The sequence below is a fragment of the Elephas maximus genome, chromosome 12 (genome assembly GCF_024166365.1).
Source record: "Elephas maximus indicus isolate mEleMax1 chromosome 12, mEleMax1 primary haplotype, whole genome shotgun sequence".
Lineage (NCBI taxonomy): Eukaryota > Metazoa > Chordata > Mammalia > Proboscidea > Elephantidae > Elephas > Elephas maximus.
The window spans coordinates 46,730,597-46,757,596 of NC_064830.1; the positions used below are offsets into that span (position 1 = coordinate 46,730,597).

General features: G+C 38.2%; 1 protein-coding gene across 2 annotated transcripts in view; it reads left to right on the forward strand.

The window, feature by feature from the left end:
* Positions 1-27,000, forward strand: part of BABAM2 (BRISC and BRCA1 A complex member 2) — a 685,697-nt gene that overhangs the window by 195,273 nt on the left and 463,424 nt on the right. For both annotated transcript variants that reach the window (XM_049904727.1, XM_049904724.1), the window contains exon 4: positions 5,484-5,578. In XM_049904727.1, coding sequence (XP_049760684.1) covers positions 5,484-5,578 — 95 coding nt within the window. The remainder of the gene's footprint in view (positions 1-5,483; positions 5,579-27,000) is intronic.

Consider the following 27,000-nt stretch of genomic DNA (forward strand, 5'->3'; position numbering starts at 1 on the left):
GGTTGTGGGCTTCTTTTGCTGTTCTCTTTCTGTTTGTTTGAGTTGTGTAACTGATGTTTTGATTTTTTCCCTTCTTTTTGATGTGTGCATCTATTGCTATAAATTGACCTCTGAGCATCGCCTTTGTTGTGTCCTAAAGGTTTTAGTATGATGTGTTTTCATTCTTGTTTGATTCTAGGAATTTTTGGATTCCATCTTTGATTTCTTCTATTACCCAGTGGTTTTTAAGCAGGGTGTTATTGCAGTTTCCATGTATTTGATTTTTTTTTTCCTTGTTCTTCCTGGTGTGAACTTCTACTTTGATGGCATTGTGATCAGAGAAGATACTTTGTATTATCTTAATGTTTTGGATTTTTTTGAGGGTTGCTTTGTGGGCTAAGATGTGGTCTGTTCTGGAGAACGTGTATTGGAAAATAATGTGTACTTTGCAGCTGTTGGGTAGAGTGTTCTATATATGTCTTTGAGGTCAGGCTGGCTGAATGTGGCCTTTGGATCTTCAGTATCTCTGTCGAGTTTCTTTCTAGATGTTCTGTCCTTTACCAAGAGTGGTGTGCGGGAGTCTCCTACTATTATTGTGGAACTTTCAATTTCTCTTTTCTGTGCTTTTAGAGCTTGTTTTATGTATTTTGGAGCCCTGTTATTTGGTACATAGGTATTTATTATGGTTATGTATTCATGATGGATTGTCCACTTAATCATTATAAAATGTCCTTCTTTGTCTTTTATGCTGAATTTTGTTTTAAAGTCTGTTTTATCTGAGATTAAAATGGCAGATTTATCTGCCATTCCTAGTCTTTTTTGAAAGCTGTTTGCTTAATAAATTTTTTTCCATCCTTTGATTTTTAGTAAATTTCTGTCTTTGTTTCTAAGGTGTGTCTCTTGTAGACAGCATATTGATGGATCCTGTTTTTTAGCCATTCAATCATTCTCTGTGTCTTTGTGGGAGCATTTAGGCCATTTATGTTCAATGTAATTATTGATAGGTGTGAGTTTATTGCTGTCATTTTGTAGCGCTATTTTTTGTGGTGCTGACATTTTCTTTGTTCCTCTTACTCTCCTGTGTTGAATTCCATTTGTTTGTGGATTTTTCTTTTGGTAGATTTTGTGTTTACTAAGACTTTCTGTTTTTCTTCTTTATTTTTACGAGTAGGTTTGTTAACTTTATTTGTGGTTACTTTGAAATTTACTGTTATCTTCCTGTGTCTAAACCAGTCTTTTATTACTTGGTATCACCTTGCCTTCCTCTCCATTTGAACGTTCTATACCTCACTGTTTATTCCCTCTTTTATTGTTCTGACGTTCCTGTCATTTACAGATTAACTTCTCTGGTTCCCTGTTGTACACTTAGTGTACCAGGATTGATGTTTGTTTCTGTTTTACTTTGTTGGGTCTTTGCTGTAGAGGGATGGTGTGATGCTTCTGTCTATAGTGCCATGTTGGCTCTACTTCCTTGGATCATATTTTTAATGTTTAGTAGTTTGGAAATATTTATTACTGGCAATGCTCTTTTGAGAACTCGAAAATCCACCTTTTTGCCCTCCTATAGTAACAAAAGTAACAGAGTTTCTTGTACTGGAATTTAGAGCATTTAGTTTTTGAGGTTCAAGGCACAATGGATTTCAGCTTGGCTTTTTCCAAAAACTTTATGCATCTACTCAATTATCTTGAGAAATTTTTTCCTTAGAAGTCACTAATGTAAACCAGTTGTAGAACTTTTAAAAAATGTAATACTTTATTTTTTAGAGCATACTTAGGTTTGCAGAATAATTGAACAGATTTACAGAGAGTTCCCATACACTCCTTCTCCCCCTGCCCACAGTTTCCTCTATTATTGATATCTTGCATTGATGTTTTACATTTTTTACAAATAGAAACATATCTCTGATGTATATGCCCTTCTAAGAAATTATTCTTGCCGAGTAAGTTTGAATAGAATGAGTAACCCCCATTGCCATTGAGTCGATTCCGACTCATAGCAACCTAGTACATTTAAGTTGTCTCTACTAGTGCTACCTTGGTGGTACAATAGTTGAGAATTTGGCTGCTAACAGAAAGGTTGGTGGTTTGAATCTACTCAGTGGTTCTGTAGGTGAAAGACCTGTCAGTCTGCTCCTGTAAACATTACAACCCAGAAAACCCTTTGGGGCAGTTCTATTCTGTCACATGGGGTTGCTATGAGTTAAAAATTGACAACAGTGCTGCTTAGCCACGGCCTGGACTAATGCTTTTAGTTAGCATATTTGAAGAAAGTTTATGTTTAGTAACAGATATAGTTGACAACCTGAGACGATGGTAGCAGGTAGGGTGAAGGAGAGGGAGTAGATGTTCTACTTTTGATGGCTTAATTCTATACCCAGCTTCTGAAGGGAAATTTTCTTGCTTAAACTCATCTGCTATAGGAATGTCCAAAAGTAACTGCCATTACTTTGTTCTTTACTGTAGATTTTGTCAGTACTTGATATTCAATTCAGAAAATAGAATTTCTTTTATGTATTGAGCATTTCTTGAATATATTCTATATTTGCTGAAATTTTCGCTGTCACAGACATGAAACAAGTATAAGAACTTGTCTATTCTTTGAATGCTTACAATATATTAGAAAGATCAACTATATGCACTTACCTTGTACTGCTGTTTAGTTGTGGTTGTGTGTATATGTCTTATCACTGTCATTAAATGTGAGCTCCTTGAGGATAAACATCTTTGTATTGACTTCAATGTGTATCATAGTACCTCACATGTAGTATGTTGTGTTATGATTTTTTTAATTGAATAGAACAATGAAACAATATTAAACTACTTATAAATGAATACTGAAGCGAATGGTATAATCACTATTATTGTTGAATTTTAGAAGTAATGATGATCAGTGTGGACAGGATTTATTAGGGAAGGCTTCATGCAAGAAAAGGTAATTAAGTAGGCCCGTGAAGGATGGGTGGCTCAGTGGGTGAGAGCTTGGCTGATAACCAAAAGGTCGGCAGTTTGAATCCACCAGCCACTCCTTAGAAACCCTCTGGGGAAGTTCTTCTCTCTGCTGTAGGGTCGCTATTAGAATTGACTCGACGGCAGTGAGTTTAAAGGATGGGTAAAAACTGAGCAGGGTGAGAGAGCATTTTAGCTGGGTGGCATATTTGAGGGCAGCAAGAAGATTATGTTGACTAAAATAGAAGATTGGTATTGGCTTGTGGACAGAGAGAAAGGTGGATAAATAGGTGGTGGTGTTTTTAGGTGCTGTCAAATCATTTTTGACTCGTAGCGACCCCAGGGCATAGAACAGAACAGCCCTGCCTGGGTTCCCTAAGCTGTAATCTTTATAGAAGCAAATACACCGGAGCTTTCTCCCTCAGAGCCACTGGTTGGGTTCAAATTACCAGCCTTTGTGTTAGCAACTGAGTGCTTAACTGTTTGCTTCGTCAGGGCTCCTTGGGTAAACAAGTAGGAACATAACATTTTGGAGGCCTTAAATGCCGGTTTGTAACGTTTTCTCTTATTCTAGTTGATGCTAGAGAATCATTGAAGTTTTTAAGTAAGGAAGTTTTGGGGCAAAGTAGTAGTCTAAGAAGGTTTGTTCTTTTTTTTTTTTTTTTTTAATATTTATCTTCAGTACTATGCATCGTGTGTAGACCAAAGTTTAAATATTTGTGAAAGGATGTATGAATGTATGGACTAGGTGATATGAGCCTGTAAAGAGCTGTGAGCAGTAGGAAATATCCATGTGATAAATGCTTTGTAGGAAAAACTGAGATGACTTGCTTTCTAAGAGTGTAAAGGGAGTGTGTAAGGTCAGTGGTACACCAGAGTTTCAACATGGGTGATTAAGAAATAACAGTGGCATCCCTAGAAACAGGGAAGTCATCTAGGGGAAGAAAGGGGTGAGAAAAGGGACAGTGATGAGCATGTTTTTAGACTTCCTGAGTTTGACATTGAAATGCCTGGTACCTGAATGTTTGAATTTGAATATCAGCTGTGTAGATGTTGTTTGAGCAGAATAAATGTACTAATATAACTATGTATGTGTGCATGTGTACGTGCTGTATGCTTGTACTCAAGAGTATACATTCTTAGACACACACAGTGTACCTAGAGCTCGTATGTGTGTTAGATTGTTGATACACTAATCTGCTCTTTTGTATTAGCAGAATGATGAAGACTGATTCTTGGGGTGAGCAGAGGACATAAAGGGAGCTAAAGAAAGAGACTGAAAAGGGACAGAGAGGTAGAAGAATTTGCTAGCATGAATTTGCTAATGAGACTTTGTAATTTTTCTTATGTTTCAGAATAATGGTAGCAATAACAACCATACTACTCCTGTATCACTTATTGAGTACTTACTATATGCCAGACACCGTGCTAGGCATGCTATCTTCTTGTATCCTCACAACAAATCTGTGATGTCAATACTATTATAGCTCCCTTAGGAGAACTTCTGGGCATAAATCTAATTTTTTTGACAAGAAGCTAAGCGTTCTATCCATTACAAGAACGGTATGCCTGTTTAATTTCTGCAAGGCAAGGGCTAGGTCTTTACATGATTAGTCCTCAGTTCTGCCTCTAGTTAGCAGCTAGTGATTGGACAGCATGTAAAACAAACAAACAAAAAAACAGTATGTGGATGTGACTTTTTCTACTTTCCTATTTGGTTATTTATATTTATAGTGTATTAAGAGATAAATCTTTTAATTGCATGTTGTGAATGTTAATTTAAATGAGAATACCAGATTTTTTACTTGAGGAATTGATCATTCAGAAAGTGCTTTTCAAATACACTCATGTGCTGCATAATGTCCCTTCGGGCAGTATCCGACCACGTATATGTCCGTGGTCCCATAAGGTTATAATAGAGTTCAGCAGTCCCAATTGGAGAATGGAATTTAGTGGACATAACTGGATGTAGTGAATGCAGCAGCTTCCTACACACAACATGTGTATCTCATGTCTTGTATACATGGTACAGTACATATAAAAACTATAACATATATGTCTTGATAGTCATAATAAACACCTATGTTACTGGTTTATGTATGTACTATACAATACTTCCTATTGTTATTTTAATATGAACTTTCCCTACTTACAAATAAAAAGTTTATAACAGTGTATGCTTTGACTCGGTAGGCCGCAGTATCCAATCTCGTGTATTGCACGTCTCTTGAGTGTTGTAGTGTTATCTGTTTAATTTTCTTTTGAAAATATAACCATGGCCCCAAATACAAGACGTGATAGCAGCAACAAGAGGCAAAGGAAAAGTATCAATCTGGAAATGAAACTGTGAAGGTATCCCATATAGCTTTGCTAAGAATATGATGTGGCGTTTGCACAGCGTCCAAATCACATAGCATCCTATTTCACAGAGTGTATATCATGGTTGTTAAATGACACATGACTGTAAACTTGTTTTAGAATCTTCTTTGATGCATTACTTACAAAATTTATACTTCAGCAAGGAAATAAGAAGGGCTTGTCATTTTCTTTTATTTCAGGGGATATCATTTTCAACGCTCAATACCCAGAGCTGCCCCCTGATTTTATCTTTGGAGAGGATGCCGAATTCCTGCCAGACCCCTCAGCTCTCCATGTGAGTACCGCAGGATCTTTCGGGTGATTTTTATTTGCTAAACAGAAAACAAAATTGGTTTTTGACAATTGTTTAACAGATAAATTTGCCAAACGTGGATTATTTTTCAATCCCTCTTTTCTCTGTCCTGTGAAATAAGTACAACTCTTTTCCTGCCAGAATAGTTAAATGGGAGACTTTTTTCATTGCAGTTTTATTTTCAGACTAGTTTTTTAAGTGAAAGTCTCTACCGTGTTGATTGAAATAATTTTCTCTTCAACCACATTAAAAACATTTTCTTTGTTTCAGTATTTCATGCCTGCAATCAATTTTCTAATGTTTACTAGCACTTCATCACAGGGCTTATGAGGAAAGTGTTTCTTGGCTCTTCAAGAAGCTTTTTTTTTTTTGGTATAGAAGTGAAAGTGTCAAATTTGGACTTGTATCAGCATTATTTCAGTATTGGCATATTATCGTCAGGGTAAAGACCAGATTAAATGTTCTTTATTAAGCAAAATTAAAAACTTTGTATTGAAATAAAATGTTTCTGGAATTAAAGTAGGAATACTCACAACTGAGGGAAGAAGTAGTGGTACTTGTCAGAGCACATGTAGTTTATATAAAAAGTATGTGTTTTGCATGGTTGATGGAGAAAAAAAAGCGCTATTTGCTTAAATGGTTCTGACTAGACAAAAATGTCTCTTTCATTGCCTTCTAAAATTCAAGTTTTCTACTATGCCTATACTTTAAGAGGTTTTATTATTGTACAAAGCTGTGTTTCTAGTTTTATTTTTCTGGAATTTTTTTGTCTCTTTAAAGTTTTGTAATTAAAAGTTTTGGTAACTTACTTTGAAATCTTGCCTCTTTTTTTTAAGGGAAGTGTTTAACAGGAGGTATTAACCCAAGCCTAAAGAATTATCTTACATTTTAGAATACAGATGTAAAAATATTATTGGCAAGAGTGGGATGGGTTTGCTGTAAAGTTTCTAATAATTATAGACGAGCTGTTACTTTAGGTGATTTTTTGCTTTCACTTGTAAGTTAAATGTGACCCCTTCAGATGCTGTGTGTTACATTATTCACTCCATATTAAAACCTGGTGGAAAATGAGGCAGAGGTATCACCACAGACCTCTCAGTGGAGGGTAGCATATGCTAAATGCCAAAGGTGTATACAGGCTAAAGCCCCCCAGGAATTTCAAGAAGGAGGTCAAAAAAGGCTTTGTAGGAGAGGTGAGACTTAAACTCATTCTTGAAAAACGGGACAAAAATTGGGAGTATGGCAGAGAGTATTTCAAGTAGAGTAAATGACATAAGCAAATTTGTTTAATGTATTGCAGAAGAAGGTACTGACAGGTTTGCTGAAATGTAAGTTAATATAAAAGAAAGGGAGGCGGGGCCAAGATGGCGGACTAGGTGGATGCTACCGCAGATCCCTCTTGCAACAAAGACTCGGAAAAACAAGTGAATCGATCACATACATAACAATCTACGAACTCTGAACAACAAACACAGATTTAGAGATGGAGAACGAACAAATACGGGGAGCAGCGATTGTTTTCAGAGCCTGGAGCCAGCGTACCAGTCAGGTGAGCTTCGGCGCCCGATTTGGGGCAGAGCCGAGGGGGGCAGACGGCACAAACAAGGGGCCCAGCCCTAGCCCCCGAACTCATTCCGGGAGGGGGCCCAGCCGGTTCGTGCGGGCGGCGTGGCGGCGCAGCCGGTGGGAAAAGTTCCCGGGAGGCAGTGACCGGTCTTGGAGCGGGGAGAGCAGCGTCCCAGCCGGGGAACCGTCCTGCTGGGATTTTGGCGGAGCGCGGGCATGGCATAAGCGCGGGGAGCAGCTCCATCCCCTGAACTGACCCCGGGGGGGGGGCCCAGCAGGTTCGTGAGGGCGGCGTGGCGGCGCAGCCGGTGGGAGAAGTCCCCGGGAGGCAGTGACTGGTCTTGGAGCGGGGAGAGCGGCGTCCCAGCCGGGTTGAGCCGTCACGGCACAGGCGTGGGGAGCTGCTCCACTCTCCAGAGCCGACCCCGGGGGGGGGGCCCATCTGGTTTGCAGAGGTGGCGCGGCGACATGGCTGGCAGGACGGGGAGTCCCCGGGAGGCAGCGACTGATTTTGGAGTCGGGAGTGCACTGTCCCAGTAGGGGAGCCTTAACCTTGGGCGTGGGGCTGACAGCAGAGGATCTGACCGTGACTCCAGCGGGCCAGACCCCCCGGGGGCAATCTCCACACAGCCAGCACACATAGGCGACGCACCCCACGGAAATCTCAGATATAATAGTCATTCCAAGCAAGACAAGCAACTCTGGCTATATACTGAGGTGCTACTCTCCTATCTCGCTGATCCCTCCCCCACCCTCCCCAGGCGACTTCATTAACATCCAAATAGCCTGAGCCAGAGGGAGAACTCTGATAGGGATCTGACTGCATTTTTTTTAGCGGATTTTCTGGAAAAACTAGTTTCCCAGTGATGGCTCAGAGACAGCAGTCCATATCAAACCACATAAAGAAGCAGACCATGACAGCTTCTCCAACCCCCCAAACAAAAGAATCAAAATCTTTCCCAAATGAAGATACAATCCTGGAATTATCAGATACAGAATATAAAAAACTAATTTACAGAATGCTTCAAGACATCACAAATGAAATAAGGCAAACTGCAGAAAAAGCCAAGGAACACACTGATAAAACTGTTGAAGAACTCAAAAAGATTATTCAAGAACATAGTGGAAACATTAATAAGTTGCAAGAATCCATAGAGAGACAGCATTCAGAAATCCAAAAGATTAACAATAAAATTACAGAATTAGACAATGCACTAGGAAGTCAGAGGAGCAGACTCGAGCAACTAGAATGCAGACTGGGACATCTGGAGGACCAGGGAATCAACACCAACATAGCTGAAAAAAATCAGATAAAAGAATTAAAAAAAATGAAGAAACCCTAAGAATCACGTGGGACTCTATCAAGAAGGATAACTTGCGAGTAATTGGAGTCCCAGAACAGGGAGGGGGGACAGAAAACACAGAGAAAATAGTTGAAGAACTCCTGACAGAAAACTTCCCTTACATCATGAAAGACGAAAGGATATCTATCCAAGATGCCCGTCGAACCCCATTTAAGATTGATCCAAAAAGAAAAACACCAAGACATATTATCATCAAACTCGCCAAAACCAAAGATAAACAGAAAATTTTAAAAGCAGCCAGGGAGAAAAGAAAGGTTTCCTTCAAGGGAGAATCAATAAGAATAAGTTCAGACTACTCAGCAGAAACCATGCAGGCAAGAAGGGAATGGGACGACGTATACAGAGCACTGAAGGAGAAAAACTGCCAGCCAAGGACCATATACCCAGCAAAACTCTCTGTGAAATATGAAGGCGAAATTACGATATTTACAGATAAACACAAGTTTAGAGAATTTGCAAAAACCAAACCAAAGCTACAAGAAATACTAAAGGATATTGTTTGGTCTGAAAACCAATAATATCAGGTACCAGTACAATACAAGGTCACAAAACAGAACGTCCTGATATCAACTCAAATAGGGAAATCACAAAAACAAACAAATTAAGATTAATTAAAAAATAAATAAATAAAATAATACACATAACAGGGAATCATGGAAGTCAATAGGTAAAAGGTCACAATAATCAAAAAGAGGGACTAAATACAGGAGGCATTGAACTGCCAGATGGAGAGTGATACAAGGCGATATAGAACGTTACAAGTTAGGTTTTTACTTAGAAAAATAGGGGTAAATAATAAGGTAACCACAAAAAGGAATATCAATTCCATAACTCAAGAAAAAAGCCAAGAAAAACGTAACGACTCAACAAACACAAAGTTAAACATTATGAAAATGGGAATCTCACAAGCTACTAAGAAAAACGTCTCAGCACAAAAAAGCATGTGGAAAAATGAAATTGTCAACAACACACATGAAAAGGCATTAAAATGACAGCACTAAAAACTTATTTATCTGTAATTACGCTGAATGTAAATGGACTAAATGCACCAATAAAGAGACAGAGAGTCTCGGACTGGATAAAGAAACACGATCCATCTATATGCTGCCTACAAGAGACACACCTTAGACTTAGAGACACAAACAAACTAAAACTCAAAGGATGGAAAAAAATATATCAAGCAAACAATAAGCAAAAAAGAAGAGGAGTAGCAATATTAATTTCTGACAAAATAGACTTTAGACTTAAATCCACCACAAAGGATAAAGAAGGACACTATATAATGATAAAAGGGACAATTGACCAGGAAGACATAACCATATTAAATATTTATGCACCCAATGACAGGGCTGCCAGATACATAAATCAAATTTTAACAGAATTGAAAAGTGAGATAGACACCTCCACAATTATAGTAGGAGACTTCAACACACCACTTTTGGAGAAGGACAGGACATCCAGTAAGAAGCTCAATAGAGACATGGAAGACCTACTTACAACAATCAACCAACTTGACCTTATCGACTTATGCAGAACTCTCCACCCAACGGCTGCAAAGTATACTTTTTTTTCTAGCGCACATGGAACATTCTTTAGAATAGACCACATATTAGGTCATAAAACAAACCTTTGCAGAGTCCAAAACATCGAAATATTACAAAGCATTTTCTCAGACCACAAGGCAATAAAACTAGAAATCAATCACAAAAAAACTAGGGAAAAGAAATCAAATACTTGGAAAATGAACAATACCCTCCTGAAAAAAGACTGGGTTATAGAAGACATCAAGGAGGGAATAAGGAAATTCATAGAAAGCAACGAGAATGAAAATACTTCCTATCAAAACCTCTGGGACACAGCAAAAGCAGTGCTCAGAGGCCAATGTATATGGATAAATGCACACATACAAAAAGAAGAAAGAGCCAAAATCAGAGAACTGTCCCGACAACTTGAACAAATAGAAAGTGAGCAACAAAAGAACCCATCAGGCACCAGAAGAAAACAAATAATAAAAATTAGAGCTGAACTAAATGAATTAGAGAACAGAAAAACAATTGAAAGAATTAACAAAGCCAAAAGCTGGTTCTTTGAAAAAATTAACAAAATTGATAAACCATTGGCCAGACTGACTAAAGAAATACAGGAAAGGAAACAAATAACCCGAATAAGAAACGAGAAGGACCACATCACAACAGAACCAACTGAAATTAAAAGAATCATTTCAGATTACTACGAAAAATTGTACTCTAACAAATTTGAAAACCTAGAAGAAATGGATAAATTCTTGGAAAAACACTACCTACCTAAACTAACACATTCAGAAGTAGAACAACTAAATAGACCCATAACAAAAAAAGAGATTGAAACAGTAATAAAAAAACTTCCAACAAAAAAAAGCCCTGGCCCGGACGGCTTCACTGCAGAGTTCTACCAAACTTTCAGAGAAGAGTTAACACCACTACTACTGAAGGTATTTCAAAGCATAGAAAATGACGGAATACTACCCAACTCATTCTATGAAGCCACCATCTCCCTGATACCAAAACGAGGTAAAGACATTACAAAAAAAGAAAATTATAGACCTATATCCCTCATGAACATAGATGCAAAAATCCTCAACAAAATTCTAGCCAATAGAATCCAACAACACATCAAAAAAATAATTCACCACGATCAAGTGGGATTTATACCAGGTATGCAAGGCTGGTTTAATATCAGAAAAACCATTAATGTAATCCATCACATAAATAAAACAAAAGATAAAAACCACATGATCTTATCAATTGATGCAGAAAAGGCATTTGACAAAGTCCAACACCCATTCATGATAAAAACTCTTACCAAAATAGGAATTGAAGGAAAATTCCTCAACATAATAAAGGGCATCTATGCAAAGCCAACAGCCAGTATCACTCTAGATGGAGAGAACCTGAAAGCATTTCCCTTGAGAATGAGAACCAGACAAGGATGCCCTTTATCACCACTCTTATTCAACATTGGGCTAGAGTTCCTAGGCAGAATAATTAGGCTAGACAGAGAAATAAAAGGTGTCTGGATTGGCAAGGAAGTAGTAAAATTATCTCTGTTTGCAGATGACGTGATCTTATACAGAGAAAACCCTAAGGAATCCTCCAGAGAACTACTGAAACTAATAGAAGAGTTTGGCAGAGTCTCAGGTGATAAGATAAACATACAAAAATCACTTGGATTCCTCTACATCAACAAAAAGAACATCGAAGAGGAAATAACCAAATCAATACCATTCACAGTAGCCCCCAAGAAGATAAAATACTTAGGAATAAATCTTATCAAAGATGTAAAAGACCTATACAAAGAAAACTACAAAGTACTACTACCAGAAACTGAAAAAGACCTACTTAAGTGGAAAAACATACCTTGCTCATGGATAGGAAGACTTAACATAGTAAAAATGTCTATTCTACCAAAAGCCATGTATACATACAAGGCACTTCCGATCCAAATTCCAATGTCATTTTTTAATGTGATGGAGAAACAAATCACCAACTTCATATGGAAGGGAAAGAAGCCTCGGATAAGTAAAGCATTACTGAAAAAGAAGAAGAAAGTGGGAGGCCTCACTCTACCTGATTTCAGAACCTATTATACAGCCACAGTAGTCAAAACAGCCTTGTACTGGTACAACAACAGGCACATAGACCAATGGAACAGAATTGAGAACCCAGATATAAATCCATCCACGTATGAGCAGCTGATATTTGACAAAGGCCCAGTGTCAGTTAATTGGGGAAAAGATAGTCTTTTTAAGAAATGGTGCTGGCATAGCTGGATATCCATTTGCAAAAAAATGAAACAGGACCCATACCTCACACCATGCACAAAAACTAACTCCAAGTGGATCAAAGACCTAAACATAAAGACTAAAACGATAAAGATCATGGAAGAAAAAATAGGGACAACCTTAGGAGCCCTAATACAAGGCATAAACAGAATACAAAACATTACCAAAAATGATGAAGAGAAACCAGATAAGTGGGAGCTCCTAAAAATCAAACACCTATGCTCATCTAAAGACTTCACCAAAAGAGTGAAAAACCACCTACAGACTGGGAAAGAATTTTCAGCTATGACATCTCCGACCAGCGCCTGATCTCTAAAATCTATATGATTTTGATAAAACTCAACCACAAAGAGACAAACAACCCAATCAAGAAGTGGGCAAAGGATATGAACATGCACTTCACTAAAGAAGATATTCAGGCAGCTAACAGATACATGACAAAATGCTCTCGATCATTAGCCATTAGAGAAATGCAAATTAAAACTACGATGAGATTCCATCTCACTCCAACAAGGTGGCATTAACCCCAAAAACACAAAATAATCAATGTTGGAGAGGCTGTGGAGAGATTGGAACTCTTATACACTGCTGGTGGGAATGTAAAATGGTACAACCACTTTGGAAATCTATCTGGTGTTTTCTTAAAAAGTTAGAAATAGAACTACCATACAACCCAGAAATCCCACTCCTCGGAATATATCCTAGAGAAATAAGAGCCTTCATACGAACAGATATATGCACACCCATGTTTATTGCAGCTCTGTTTACAATAGCAAAAACCTGGAAGCAACCAAGGTGTCCCTCAACGGATGAATGGTTAAATAAATTGTGGTGTATTCACACATTGGAATACTACACAACGATAAAGAACAGTGAGAAATCTGTGAAACATTTCATAACATGGAGGAACCTGGAAGGCATTATGCTGAGTGAAATTAGTCAGATGCAAAAGGACAAATATTGTATAAGACCACTATTATAAGATCTTGGGAAATAGTAAAAACTGAGAGGAACACATACTTTTGTGGTTACGAGGGGGGGAGAGGGGGAGGGAGGGAGGGTGGGAGAGGGTTATTTACTGATTAGTTAGTAGATAAGAACTACTTTAGGTGAAGGGAAGGACAATACTCAATACACGGAAGGTCAGTTCAGCTGGACTGGACCAAAAGCAAAGAAGTTTCTGGGATAAACTGAATGCTTCAAAGGTCAGCGAAGCAAGGGCGGGGGTTTGGGGACTATGGCTTAAGGGGACTTCTAAGTCAACTGGCAAAATAATTCTATTATGAAAACGTTCTGCATCCCACTTTGAAATGTGGCATCTGGGGTCTTAAATGCTAACAAGCGGCCATCTAAGATGCATCAATTGGTCTCAGTCCACCTGGATCAAAGGAGAATGAAGAACACCAAGGTCACACGATAACTATGAGTTCAAGAGATAGAAAGGGCCCCATGAACCAGAGACTTACATCATCCTGAGACCAGAAGAACTAGATGGTGCCCAGCCACAACCGATGACTGCCCTGACAGGGAGCACAACAGAGAACCTCTGAGAGAGCAGGAGATCAGTGGGATGCAGACCCTAAATTCTCATAAAAAGACCAGACTTACTGGTCTGACTGAGACTAGAGGAATCCCGGCGGTCATGGTCCCCAAACTTTCTGTTGGCCCAGGACAGGAACCATCCCTGAAGACAACTCATGAGACATGGAAGGGACTGGACAATGGGTAGGAGAGAGAAGCTGATGAAGAGTGAGCTACTTGTATCAGGTGGGCAGTTGAAACTGTGTTGGCATCTCCTGTCTGGAGAGGAGATGGGAGGGTAGAGAGGGTTAGAACCTGGCAAAATTGTCACGAAAGGAGAGACTGGAAGGGCTGACTCATTAGGGGGAGAGTAAGTGGGAGTATGGAGTGAGGTGTATATAAGTTTATATGTGACAGACTGACTTGATTTGTAAACGTTCACTTAAAGCTCAATAAAAATTATTAAAAAAAAAAGCTGAAAAGACCCTTAAGTTTAGTTTTATTCTACTCCTTTAAGAGCTGCAGAAATTGACCTAGATTTATGTAATTCTGTATCAGAGCTGATATGTAAGTTGACTTTTTTGATGTTCAGTCTCTTAGTGAATTTATCAGAAAAATATTTAAGAAATTAGCTGAAAAAGAACAGTCAAATTAAAAAAAAAAGAAAGCACTAGATCTGTGAGAAAGATTGTAAATCTAGGGTAATACCCTCTCTCCTGTGATACTTTATCTAAGGCCTCAGGTAGGCTGCTTGGGTTTCTTCACAGACCAGCTGGCTGGAGAAGCCTAGCTGGGTGACGTCCATCCAGCCTTATCTGGCCGAAAACACTAGCAGAGAATAAACTACAGGTCTTGCCCTATAGCAGACATTCCCCAAGCCCAGCTTGCCTTTGAAGGACATTTGACTCAACTCTTAGCAGGTTATGGTTAGGCTTTGTAATCATATCAGACTTTTTCCCTCTTCGTGAAATGCTCAGAGCATGGTCTCTAATAATCTGACTAGTCTACATGTGGTGCTGAATGAAGGGAATTACATATTTCATCAACCATGGAGTGGACAGCAGAATGTCTAGACTTTGCGGATTTTTCCCCTGAACTACGCCTGATTCCAGAAGACAATGAATATATGTACCATGTACCCTTAGAATCTGAGAGTGTAGTCCAAAGCAGTTCTTGTGGCCAAAAAAGGGTTTCTTTGAAGTTTCTGAGTTTTATCTTAAAATTTCATGAAAGTTTTTAATTTGATTTTTACAATATACCTGTATTTTTAATATAAAAATATATTAAATTATAAATATTTGAGAAAAAATACAATATATCCTAGTATGAGAAACATGATTTTAAAAGCTATATGTAATGTTTTATTTATTTGCTTTGTTTAAACTCCTTTTTTTTTTTTTTTTGAATTGAGGTGGCTTAAATAAAGGTTTTTTTTTTCATGAGTTTAATAGAAATATGTGAGATGCTGTAATTCATCACATGAGGTCACCTCTTTCTAAACTCAGACTCTTCTCATTCAGGGAGGTGAGTTCCGTTGTGAAACTTGAGATTCTCAGATGAATGGAAAATACGAAACAGACACCAGATCTAGAGATAGGTATTTCACAGATACCACAGAGTCATTAAATCATTTGATTTAGAACCTTAGTGTCCAGTGGTTTCCAATTTTGTCTATATGTTAGAATCATTTGGGGAGCCTGTTTAAATACCGATTTCTCGACTCCACTGGACTTAATGCCCAAGAACCTTAAATTTCCTCGAGGATTCCCTGGTGGTGCAGTGATTAAGCATTCAGCTGCTGTCCAGAAAGTCAGCAGTACAAATCCACCAGCTACTCCTTGGAAACCCTGTGGGGTCGCTATGATTTGGAATCAACTCAGCAGAATGGATTTGATTTGTGTGAACTGCCATTGGGAACCACTGACGGAGTCCACCCTTTATAGCAACAGTCCCAATAGGAGGCCATTTTGTTTTTGCTTAGCGTTATTTCCAGTGAGGTATCATTTTCAGTTTTGGTGACCGCTCTCATTTTTTTTTAATAACATCTTAATTGAGATATAATACCCATAACATACAGTTCACCTACTCAGTGGTTTTTAGTATGATCACAGAGTTGTGCAACCATCACCGCAATTAATTTTTGAACATTTTCATCACACCAAAAAGAGATCCCAAACCAATTAACAATGCCTCCTTACCCTACCCCCGCCCCCAGCAATTGCTAGTCTACATTCTGTCTTTATGCCTAGTCTATTTGCCTAGTCTGGACATTATATACAAATTGAATCATATAATATGTGGTCCTTTGTAACTGACTTCTTTCCCTTAACATAATGTTTTCAGTGTTGCACGTATCAATACTTCATTTTCTTTTAATGCTGAATAATATTTCATTATATTCATATACTGCATTTTATTTATCCATTCATCAGTTAAGAGGCATTTGAATTATTTCACTTTCTGGCTATTATAAGTAATGCTGCTGTGAACATTCATGTACAAGTTTTTATATGGACATATTCTCATTTCTCTTTGGTATATAATTAGGAGTGAAATTGCGGTGTCAAATGATAACTCTATATTTAACTTTCTGAGGAATCTCCAGACTGTTTTCCCTAGCAGCTGTATGATTTTACTTTCCTACCCGCAGTGTATGAGGGTTCCAGTTTCTGTACATCCTCGCCATCAGTTGTTACTGTTTTTTTTTTTTTTAATAGTCAACCTAGTGAGTGTGAGGTATCCCTGGGTCATGCAAATGGTTAATATGCTCACCTGCTAATTGAAGGTTTGAGTTCACCCAGAGATGCCTCAGAAGAAAGGCTGAGCGGCAATCTACTTGTAAAAAAAACCAGGCATTGAAAACCCTGTGGAGCATAATTCTACTCTGACACACGTGGGGTTGCCATGAGTTGAAAGCGACTCGATAGCAACTGTTTTTTTTTTTTTTTTCCTTAGTGGGTATGAAATGTTATTTCTTTGTGATTTTGATTTGCATTTCCCTGAATATTCTGATTTTTTTTTTGCTAACCAAAAGGTTGGCAGTTTCAGTCCATCAGGTGCTCCTTGGAACCCCGATGGGGCAGTTCCACTCTGTCCTATGGGGTTGCTATGAGTCGAGTTTGTTTGTTTGTTTTAATGGCTAATGATGTGTTGACAATCTTTTCATGTACTTATTGTCCGTTTATATATCTTCTTTACAGAAACATCTGTTCAGATTCTTTGCCTATTTTAAAACTAGGTTCTGTGTCTTTATTGTTGAGTTGTAAGGGTTCTTTATATACTCTAGATTCAAGTCCTTTATCAGATATATGATATGCAAATATTTTCTCCTATTCTGTAGGTTGTGTTTTCACTTTCTTGATAACATTTTTAATTTTGGTAAAGTCCAATTTTTATCTTTTTTGTTGCTTGTGCTTTTAGTTGCATACCTAAGAAACCATTGCCTAATTTAAGGTGTTGAAATTTATATAAATGTTTTCTTCTAAAATTTTTATAGTTTTAACTCTTATATTTAGGTCTATGATCCACTTGGAGTTAATTTTTGTATGTGTGGTGAGTTAGAAACCCAATTTCATTCTTTTGCAAGCTGATATCCACTTGGTCCAGCATCATTTATGGAAAAGGCTATTCTTATTTGATTGTGTTGGCATTCTTCTTGAAACTCAGTTGACCATATATATGAAGGCTTATGTCTGGACTCTCAATCTATTTCATTATCTGTATATTTATTGTTATGCCCTTACACACTGTCTTGATTATGGTGACTTTGTAGTAAGTTTTGTAATTGGGAAGTGTGAATCCTCCAACTTTTTTCTTTTTCAAGATTCCTTTGGCTTTTCTGGGTCCTTTGCATTTCTATATGAATTTTAGTATCAGCTTGTCATTTTCTGCCAAGGAGCCAGATGGGATTTTGATAGGGATTGCACTGAATCTACAGATTAATTTGAGGACTCTAGCCATCTTAATTTTTTTTTTTTTTTAGCCATCTTAATAATATTGTCGTCTTCTTTTTTTTTTTTTTTATTTAGCCATCTTAATAATATTAAGTCTTCTGATCCAGGAACATGAATGTCCATTTTTAAAGGCTTTTAAATTCTTTCAACAATGTTTTATAGTTTTCAGAGTATAAGTTTTATACTTCTGTTTTTTAAATTTATTTTGAGATACTGCTTGCTCTTCATGCAGTTTTAATTAGAATTGTTTTATAATTTCATTTTCAGTTTGACATTGTTGTATAGAAATATAATTGATTGTTGTATATTGATTTTATATCTTGTAACCTTTTGCTTACTGTTGAACAAAAATCTGTTTACAGATTTATGATCTTTATCTTTTTCTGCTTTTTTGAGGTCAATTAATTAAGGAAACTAGGTGATATCCTATTTTGATAACTGAAATGTGATTATAAAATAGTGACATTGCATTTCCTTTTTTTTGTATTCTTTCTTTTTAATCATTTTACTGTGTTTTAGGTGAAAGTTTACACAGCAAATTAGATTCCCCTTTAACAATATTTAAAATGTTCTGTGCAATTGGTTATAATTTTTAGTGTGTCAGCATTCTCATTATTTCCATTCTGTTTGTTCCATTTCCATTGATCTAGCTCCCCTTCCTCTCCTTGCCTTTTCATCTTTGTTTTTGGGTAAATATTGATCGTTTGGTCTCATACAGTTAATTGTTTAAGGGAGCAGGTTACTCACAGGTAATATTGTTTATGTTCTAAACCAATCTATTATTTGGCTGAAAGGTGACCTGTAGAAATAGCTTCAACTCCCAGTTCAAAGGGCATCTCTTGGCTATAGTCTCAGAGGTTGCTCTAGTCTCTATTGGTCCAGTAGGTCTGCCCTTTTTTTTAGGAATTTGGGTTTTGCTCTATATTTTTCTCACGTTGCTTTTCCTTTGTTTTCATAAACTGAACTTAAAGCAGTTCCCAAGATTGAAGTGGAAGCCAACAGTGAAATAAACTTGTAGTATTACTAAAAAAAAAAACCAAAAAACCAATGCTGTCGAGTCGATTCTGACTCATAGCGACCCTACAGGACAGAGTAGAACTGCTCCATAGAGCTTCCAAGGAGCACGTGGCGGATTCAAACTGCTGACCTTATGATTAGTATTACTAGGAGCTATTTATAAATGTTGTCTCCTGAGGCACCTCTGGATGGGTTCGAACCACTTACCTTTTAGCTAGTAATCGAGTGCTTAACTGTTTGCGCCACCTGGGGGCTCCTTGATATCAGAGGAAACTCCTTGATAAGCAGGTATGAAGGGTAGGCTGGTAGGTTCTGTGAAACAAGCATAAGTGAAGAGTAGACAGCCTTTAAACTATGACTGGTTGGGTCATGTTAACCCTGGTGGCATAGTGGTTAAGTGCTATAGCTGCTAAGCAGAAGGTCAGCAGTTTGAATCTACCAAGCGCTCTTTGGAAACTCTGTGGGGCAGTTCTACCCTGTCCTATAGGGTTGCTATGAGTTGGAATTGACAGCAATGGGTTTGGTTTGCTTTTTTTTTTGGATGAGTTGTAACTAATTTAATGGTTTCATCTTGTAAGTTAGGAATCTGCTCTCAAATTTTTCTGGTGGCTTCTCTTTTCCATGTAATTTGTAATTTAATTTAGAATGAAGTCACAAATATGAGAATTTAAGAAAATTCAGAAGTTCTTTCCTACAATGATATTGGCTCTCCCGGGGGGCTTACTGTTGTCCGTGCCCATGCTATAAACAAACAAACCAAACCTCTTGCCGTGGTGTCTATTCCTACTAATAGCGACTCTATAGGACAGAATAGAACTGCCGCATATGGTTTCCAGGGAGCACCTGGTGGAGTCAAACTGCTGACCTTTTCGGTTAGCAGCCGTAGCTCTTAACCACTATGGCACCAGGGTTTCCTTGCTATAGGATGTTTATTTGCCACTGCACAAGATTACTAGCTCAGCTCTTAAATTTCTCCAAAAAAGAGTGTTCAGTGTATCTACCTACAAATCTTTTAGAAAGTTCATGGTTCTTTCTCCAATATACAGTGTTGACAAGTCTTCAAACTTTATTATGTATCCATATCATCTGGAGATCTTAAAATGCAGATTCTTATCCAGCAGGTCTGGCGTGGGGCATAACAAGCTCCCAGGTGCTGCCACTGCTGTTGCTCACAGACCATAGTCTGCTTAGCAATGGTGTAAACTACTCGTCCTAAGTACTTCAGAGATTTTGTGTATTTAACAAGAATTGTGTACTTTAGCAGAGTTTAAAAAAATAATAAGAATACTATTTTATTTGAGAAAAGATAGTATAATTTCAAAAAATTTTTTCCAGTTTCACTAAGGTGGACCAACACAGATCAAAGTGCCTACCTAGCGTTACTTAATTCATATGAGAGTTGTCTTCTCTATGTAATGATTTAATGTGTTTGCCCTTGCTTTTATTGTTGACCAGTATAAGAACTTTCAAGCTGAAAAAAAATGCAACATCTTTTACATAATCATGGTTAGAAAAAATCATTTTCTACCCTGTTACTGAATATCCTAATTCGTATAAGGAACCAAAAAATTAAATTCTGCTTCTGTTTAATTCCGAGAAAAAATTTTCCTCTGCAGATGAATTTGTATGCTTTCTATTGTCAGAAAATAAACAAAATGGAACTCACATTTCCCTTTTTCCCCGGGGAAGCTGAGAGTCAGATGGGTTACTCAAGTGCTATAATCCTTCATTTCATGGATTTAAAAAGCTCCGCTCCCTCTTTTTTCCTTTCATGAATTCTTTTTAGTTTTATCTTTAAAGGTCATGTCTTATAATGCACTTTAATTTGAAAACTAGCTTCATTTTATTTAAAAAAAAATAATTTTATTATTAGGCATTTATTAAATTTAAAGTGTGGAATTCAAGGGAAAATTTGATAGGACTATGTTATTCTGAGTATGGGAGTATAAAGAACTTTTATCATTTTTCTTTTTATTTCAGATTATATATTTATCTTTCTTTGTATATTATATATTTTCTTGGAAAGTTGTATGAACAATCACTTTATATTTCAAATAATTTTTCCTATTCATTTAAATCATAATTTATTTTTACAGAAACCTGTGCTTAATATAATTAAATTAGCACATTAGAATGCCAGTATATCTTCGCAATTTTTTTTACCTTAATCGGTATGGATTCTTAACTTGTTTAATATTCTTTTTGTAATTCCTAATAGAAATCAGTAAGATCAGTTCATATACTTTTTTGTATTCTCTCTAGTCCTATAGAAGCCCACATACCCACACCCCCTGCCAGTCCCTGTCCACCGCGGCCCTGGAAGTTATCGCTTCATAGGATTTCAGTTCAGTTTAGTTAACTGTACCTTCCACTATTCTGGAGCCCAGGTGGCACAGTGGATAAAAGCTATGGCAGCTAATCAAAAAGCTTGCAGTTCAAATCCGCCAGCTGCTCATTGGAAACCCTATGAGGCAGTTCTACCCTGTCCTGTAGGGTCACTACGAGTTGGAATCCACTCAATGGCAATGGGTTTGATTTTGGGTTTCGCCCATTCTAGAAATACTAGATACAATCCCCAAACCCAAAAAAAAAAAAGCCAAACCCGCTGCCGTCGAGTCGATTCTGACTCATAGCGACCCTACAGGACAGAGTAGAACTGCCCCATAGAGTTTCCAAGGAGTGCCTGGCGGATTTGAACTGCCGACCTCTTGGGTAGCAGCCATAGTACTTAGCCACTACGCCACCAGGGTTTCCAAGATACAACTCCCCTGCATACAGTAAATTTAAATAACTTATTATTCATTTTTTTAAATGTAATTATAGATTTCTTTTGGGCTTATATAAATTAATGGATGATGGTGTCTAATGAGTTAAGTGATATAAAGAGAGTTTTAGATATATTATCCCTAACCTTTGGAGGAATCTCCTATCGAAATTTAGTGTGATATATTCCAATTTCTTATCTTTTGGTACTTTTCTTTTTCCTGATTTCTGTGTGATTACCAAGAGTGATTCTCTGATCACATATGCAGGTTATTTTTTAATATCTTGTGGTAGAATTCACTGGAGTCAAGATACTTCAATTTACTTAAACTAGTTTGTTTTCTTTACCTCATTATATAACTTAGGCCTCAAATATTTTTCTTGTGTTCTTTTGAAGGTAATTATTCTTATTTGAGAATGTACGTACAATATAGCTAAGTAGTTCTCATTCTACTTTCCAAAATCTATCTTTAAAATGTCTTTATTTTGTATTTAGTGCCTTTCAAATGCTTAAGCTTATTTTGGTTTCTGACACAAATTTATATATTTATGCCACTGCTTTGTATTTGTTTTAGTTATATTCCCCTCCTTCCATATTTTCAACATACCTTTAACAGTTTTTTAGTTTTTCATGGAGTTCCTTTTGTGGATACTTTGGCTTAGCTAATTGACTTTCTTTTTTCTTCTTTGTGATTGTTGGAGACGGCCAGATTCATTTAGTTGAAGTGCCTTCTGTTTATCCTTCTCGAATTCATCCTTTGTACTCTATGGCATGTGTCTTACACCTCACTATGAACTGTTTTCTCTGAATTAAAAAAAGTAACTTCTTCTACTGAAGTGCATACTGTGTGTTAAATTAATTAGATCATCAAACTCATTTTTTTCTCTTACAGATAATTTGTGGGGTATAGAATTATGGTGCCAAAACTAATGGTGCCTGTTGCTACAGTGTAGAATAATAGAAAGCACAATGGAGGAAAGTCAGGAGATCCACCAGTCCATAATTCACACACAGTCGGGGGTGAGTGATTTAGCTTTTATAAGTACTTTTAGTAAGGGGAAAATTCAGTTTTATTTCTTGATAGTGTTAATATTATTGATAAAAATCACCTTCTTGAAAATTAATGTCAAAGATATTGTTTTGGTGAGTAACACCTTCTTTTTGTTCAACTCTTTGTGATGATGATAACTCAGTGGGTAGCAGTTTTTAGATCCCCGTCTTAGTGAACAGTTAAACTATGTATTTTTTTTCCACAAATATTTATTAACTTGGAGTCCTTGGGTGGAACAAACGGTTAAGTGTGGGGCTACTAACTGAAAAGTTGGTGGTTCGTACCCACCTAGAGGCATCTTGGAAGAAAGGCCTGGTGATCTACTTCTGAAAGGTTACAACCATGAAAACCCTATAGAGCAGTTCTGCTATGAAACACATGGGTTCTTCCTGAGTTGGAATCTCCTCGACGGCAAATGGTTTAGTTTTTATTCTTCCTTCCTTCCTTCCTTCCTTCCTTCCTTCCTTCCTTCCTTCCTTCCTTCCTTCCTTCCTTCCTTCCTTCCTTCCTTCCTTCCTTCCTTCCTTCCTTCCTTCCTTCCTTCCTTCCTTCCTTCCTTCCTTCCTTCCTCCCTCCCTCCCTCCCTCCCTCCCTCCCTCCCTCCCTCCCTCCCTCCCTCCCTCCCTCCCTCCCTCCCTTCCTTCCTCCCTCCCCGCCTTCCTTCCTCCCCACCTTCCTTCCCCCCTCCCTTCCCCCCTCCCTCCCTCCCTCCCTCCCTCCCTTCCTTCCTTCCTTCCTTCCTTCCTCCCTCCCCGCCTTCCTTCCTCCCCGCCTTCCTTCCTTCCCCCCTCCCTTCCCCCTCCCTCCCTCCCTCCCTCCCTTCCCTCCCTGCCCCCTTCCTTCCTTCCTTCCTTCCTTCCTTCCTTCCTTCCTTCCTTCCTTCCCCCCTCCCTTCCCCCTCCCTCCCTCCCTCCCTCCCTTCCCTCCCTGCCCCCTTCCTTCCTTCCTTCCTTCCTTCCTTCCTTCCTTCCTTCCTTCCTTCCTTCCTTCCTTCCTTCCTTCCTTCCTCCCTCCCTCCCTCCCTCCCTTCCTTCCTTCCTCCCCGCCTTCCTTCCTCCCCACCTTCCTTCCCCCCTCCCTCCCTCCCTTCCCTCCCTGCCCCCTTCCTTCCTTCCTTCCTTCCTTCCTTCCTTCCTTCCTTCCTTCCTTCCTTCCTTCCTTCCTTCCTTCCTTCCTTCCTTCCTTCCTTCCTTCCTTCCTTCCTTCCTTCCTTCCTTCCTTCCCTCCTTCCTTCCCTCCTTCCCTCCCTGCCCCTTCCTTCCTTCCTTCCTTCCTTCCTTCCTTCCTTCCTTCCTTCCTTCCTTCCTTCCTTCCTTCCTTCCTTCCTTCCTTTCTTCCTTCCTTCCTTCCTTCCTTCCTTCCTTCCTTCCTCCCTCCCTCCCTCCCTCCCTCCCTCCCTCCCTCCCTCCCTCCCTCCCTCCCTCCCTCCCTCCCTCCCTCCTTCCTTCCTTCCCTCCCTCCTTCCCTCCTTCCATCCTTCGTTCCCCTCTCCCTCACTCCTCATTATTTAATGAATATTTATTGAACACTTACTGTGTGACTTCTTTTTTTTTTTTTGTAATTTCTTACTTGAATGATGAATTATTCAATATATTATTTAATTTTTAAATCTTTCAGGGGGTTTTCTACATATCTTCTTATTATTGATTTTTAACTTAATTCTTCTGTAGTAAGAGAACATACTGTAACATTTAAGTCTTTTGGAATTTATTAAGACTTGTTTTATGACCTTATGGTCTATTTTCAACATTTGACATGCACTAGAAAATAAAGTTTTGTATGCTATTGTTGGATGCTGTTGTTAGGTGTCCTTCAGTCGTTTTTGTTGGGTATAGTGTTCTATAAATGTCAAGTAGGTCAAAGTGGCCAGTAGTGTTCAGATGTTCTATATCCTTATGGATTTTTTTTGTTTGTATGTGTCCACTCATATAAGTTACTGAGAGAGTGATGTTGAAATCTACAAATATTATTGAGATTTGTCCTTTTCCTTTCATTCTGTCAGGTTTTTCTCCTTGCATTATAAAGCTCTGACGGCAGTGGTTTTTTTTTTTTTTTAATAAAGCTCTCTAGTTAGGTGTATGTACATTTAGGATTATTATGTATTTCTAATGAATTGATCCTTTTATCAGTATGAAATGTCTCTCTCTCTGGTTTTTTTCATTCATGGTCACTGTGAGCTGCAACCAACTCGATGGCAATGGGTTTGTTTTAGGTGAAAGTTTACAGCTCAAGTTAATTTCTCATTTAAAAATTTATACACATATCGTTGTGTGACATTGATTGCAATCCCCACAATGTACCAGTATGTTCCCCCTTTCTATCCTGGGTTCCCTGTGTCCATTTGTTCAGTTCCTATCCCTTCCTGCCTTCTCATTTTGCTTTTGGACAGGAGTTGCCCATTTTATCTCATATGTTTGATTGAAGCACATTCCACACATGTGTTATTTTTTGTTTTATAGGCCTGTTTAATCTTTGCCTGAGAAGTGGGCTTTGGGAATGGTCTGTTTTTGTGAATTTGAATTTTTTTCTACATTTTTCTCCTGTCTGGGACTGTCTCTTGTGATCCATCTCAGAGCTGTCATTGGTGGTAGCTGGGCACTAACTAGTTCTTCTGGTCTTAGGCTGGTAGAGTCTCTGGTTCACGTAGTCCTTTGGGCTAATACTTTCCTTGTATCTTTGGTTTCATTCTCCTTTGCTCTGGGTGGGACGGGACAAACAGATTGGTCTTAGATGGCTGATTGCAAGCTTTTAAGTCCCCAGATGCTACTCACTGAATTGGGATGTAGAACATTTTCTTTATGAACTCTCTTATGCCAGTTGACCTAGATGTCCTCTGAGACTATGGTCCTCAGTACCCAGCCCAAGTGTTTGGATGTGTCTAGGAAATTACTATGCTTCTGCTTTGGTCCAGTTGTGTTGACTTCTCCTATATTGTGTGTTGTCCTTCCTTTCCCTGAAGCTGACACCTGTCTACTCTCAAATTAGTGATTCCCCACTCTCTTAACCATCAAAGAATGTATTTTTCTGTGTGTAAACCTTTTCTTGTATTCATGTAATAGTGGTCTCATACAATGTTTGTCCTTTCGTGACTGACTTATTTCACTTAGTGTTATTCTCTCTAGATTCATCCATGTTGTGAAATTTCTGGGGATTCATCATTGTTCTTTATTGTTGCATAGTATTCCATTATGTGTATGTACCATAATTTCTTTATCTATTTATCTATTGTTGGGCATTTAGGTTGTTTTCATCTTTTTGCTGTTGTGAGTAGTGCTGCAATAAACGTGAGTGTGCATATGTCTATTCATATGACGATTTTTGTTTCTCTCTGTTATATTCCTAGGAGTGGGGTTGCTGGATCATATGATATTTCTTTGCCTAGCTTTTTAAGGAAGTGCTATATTGTTTTCCATAGTGGTTATACAATTTTATATTCCTACCAGCAATGCTTATGAGTTCCAATCTCCCTGTACCCTCTCCAACCCATTGCCATCAAGTCAGTTCCGACTCATAGTGACCCTGTAGGACAGAGTAGAACTGCCCATAGGATTTCCAAGGAGTGCCTGGTGGATTCAAACTGCTGACATTTTAGTTAGCAGCTGAACTCTTAACCACTATGCCACCAGGATTTCTGCAACCTCTCCAACATTTGTTATTTTGTGTTTTTGGGATTTATGCCATTGTTATTGGGGTGATGTACTATCTCACTGTAGTTTTGATTTGCATTTCTCTAATAGCTAATGATCGGGAGCATTTCCTCATGTGCCTGTTGACTGCCTGAGTGTCTTCTTTGGTAAAGTGTCTGCTCATATCCTTTGCCCATTTTTTAATTGGATTATTTGTCTTTTTATTATTGAAGTAGTGAAGTATTTTGTAGATTTTAGAGATTAGACCCTTGTCAGATATGTCACAACCAAAAATTTTTTCCCAGTCTGTAGGTTCTCTTTTTACTCTTTTGGTGAAGTCTTTTCATGAACACAAACAGACAGACAGACAGACAGACAGACAACCAAACCTGTTGCTGTTGAGTCAATTCTGACTCATAGCGACCCTATAGGATGGATTGGAAGTGCCCCACAGGGTTTCCAAGAACTGCCTGGTGGATTCAAACTGCTGACTTTTTTGGTTAACGGCAGTAACTCTTAACCACTATGCCACCAGGGAGCTCTCAGTTATCTAGTTTCTGTTCTAGTGTTGGTGCATTCTTAGTTAAGGTTTACTTATGCCAGGTGTTAGGGCCCCTCATGTTGTCCCTATTTTTTCTTTCATTATCCATATCATTTTAGATTTTATATTTAGGTCTTTGATCCATTTTGAGTTAATTTTTGTATATGCTGTGAGGTGTGGA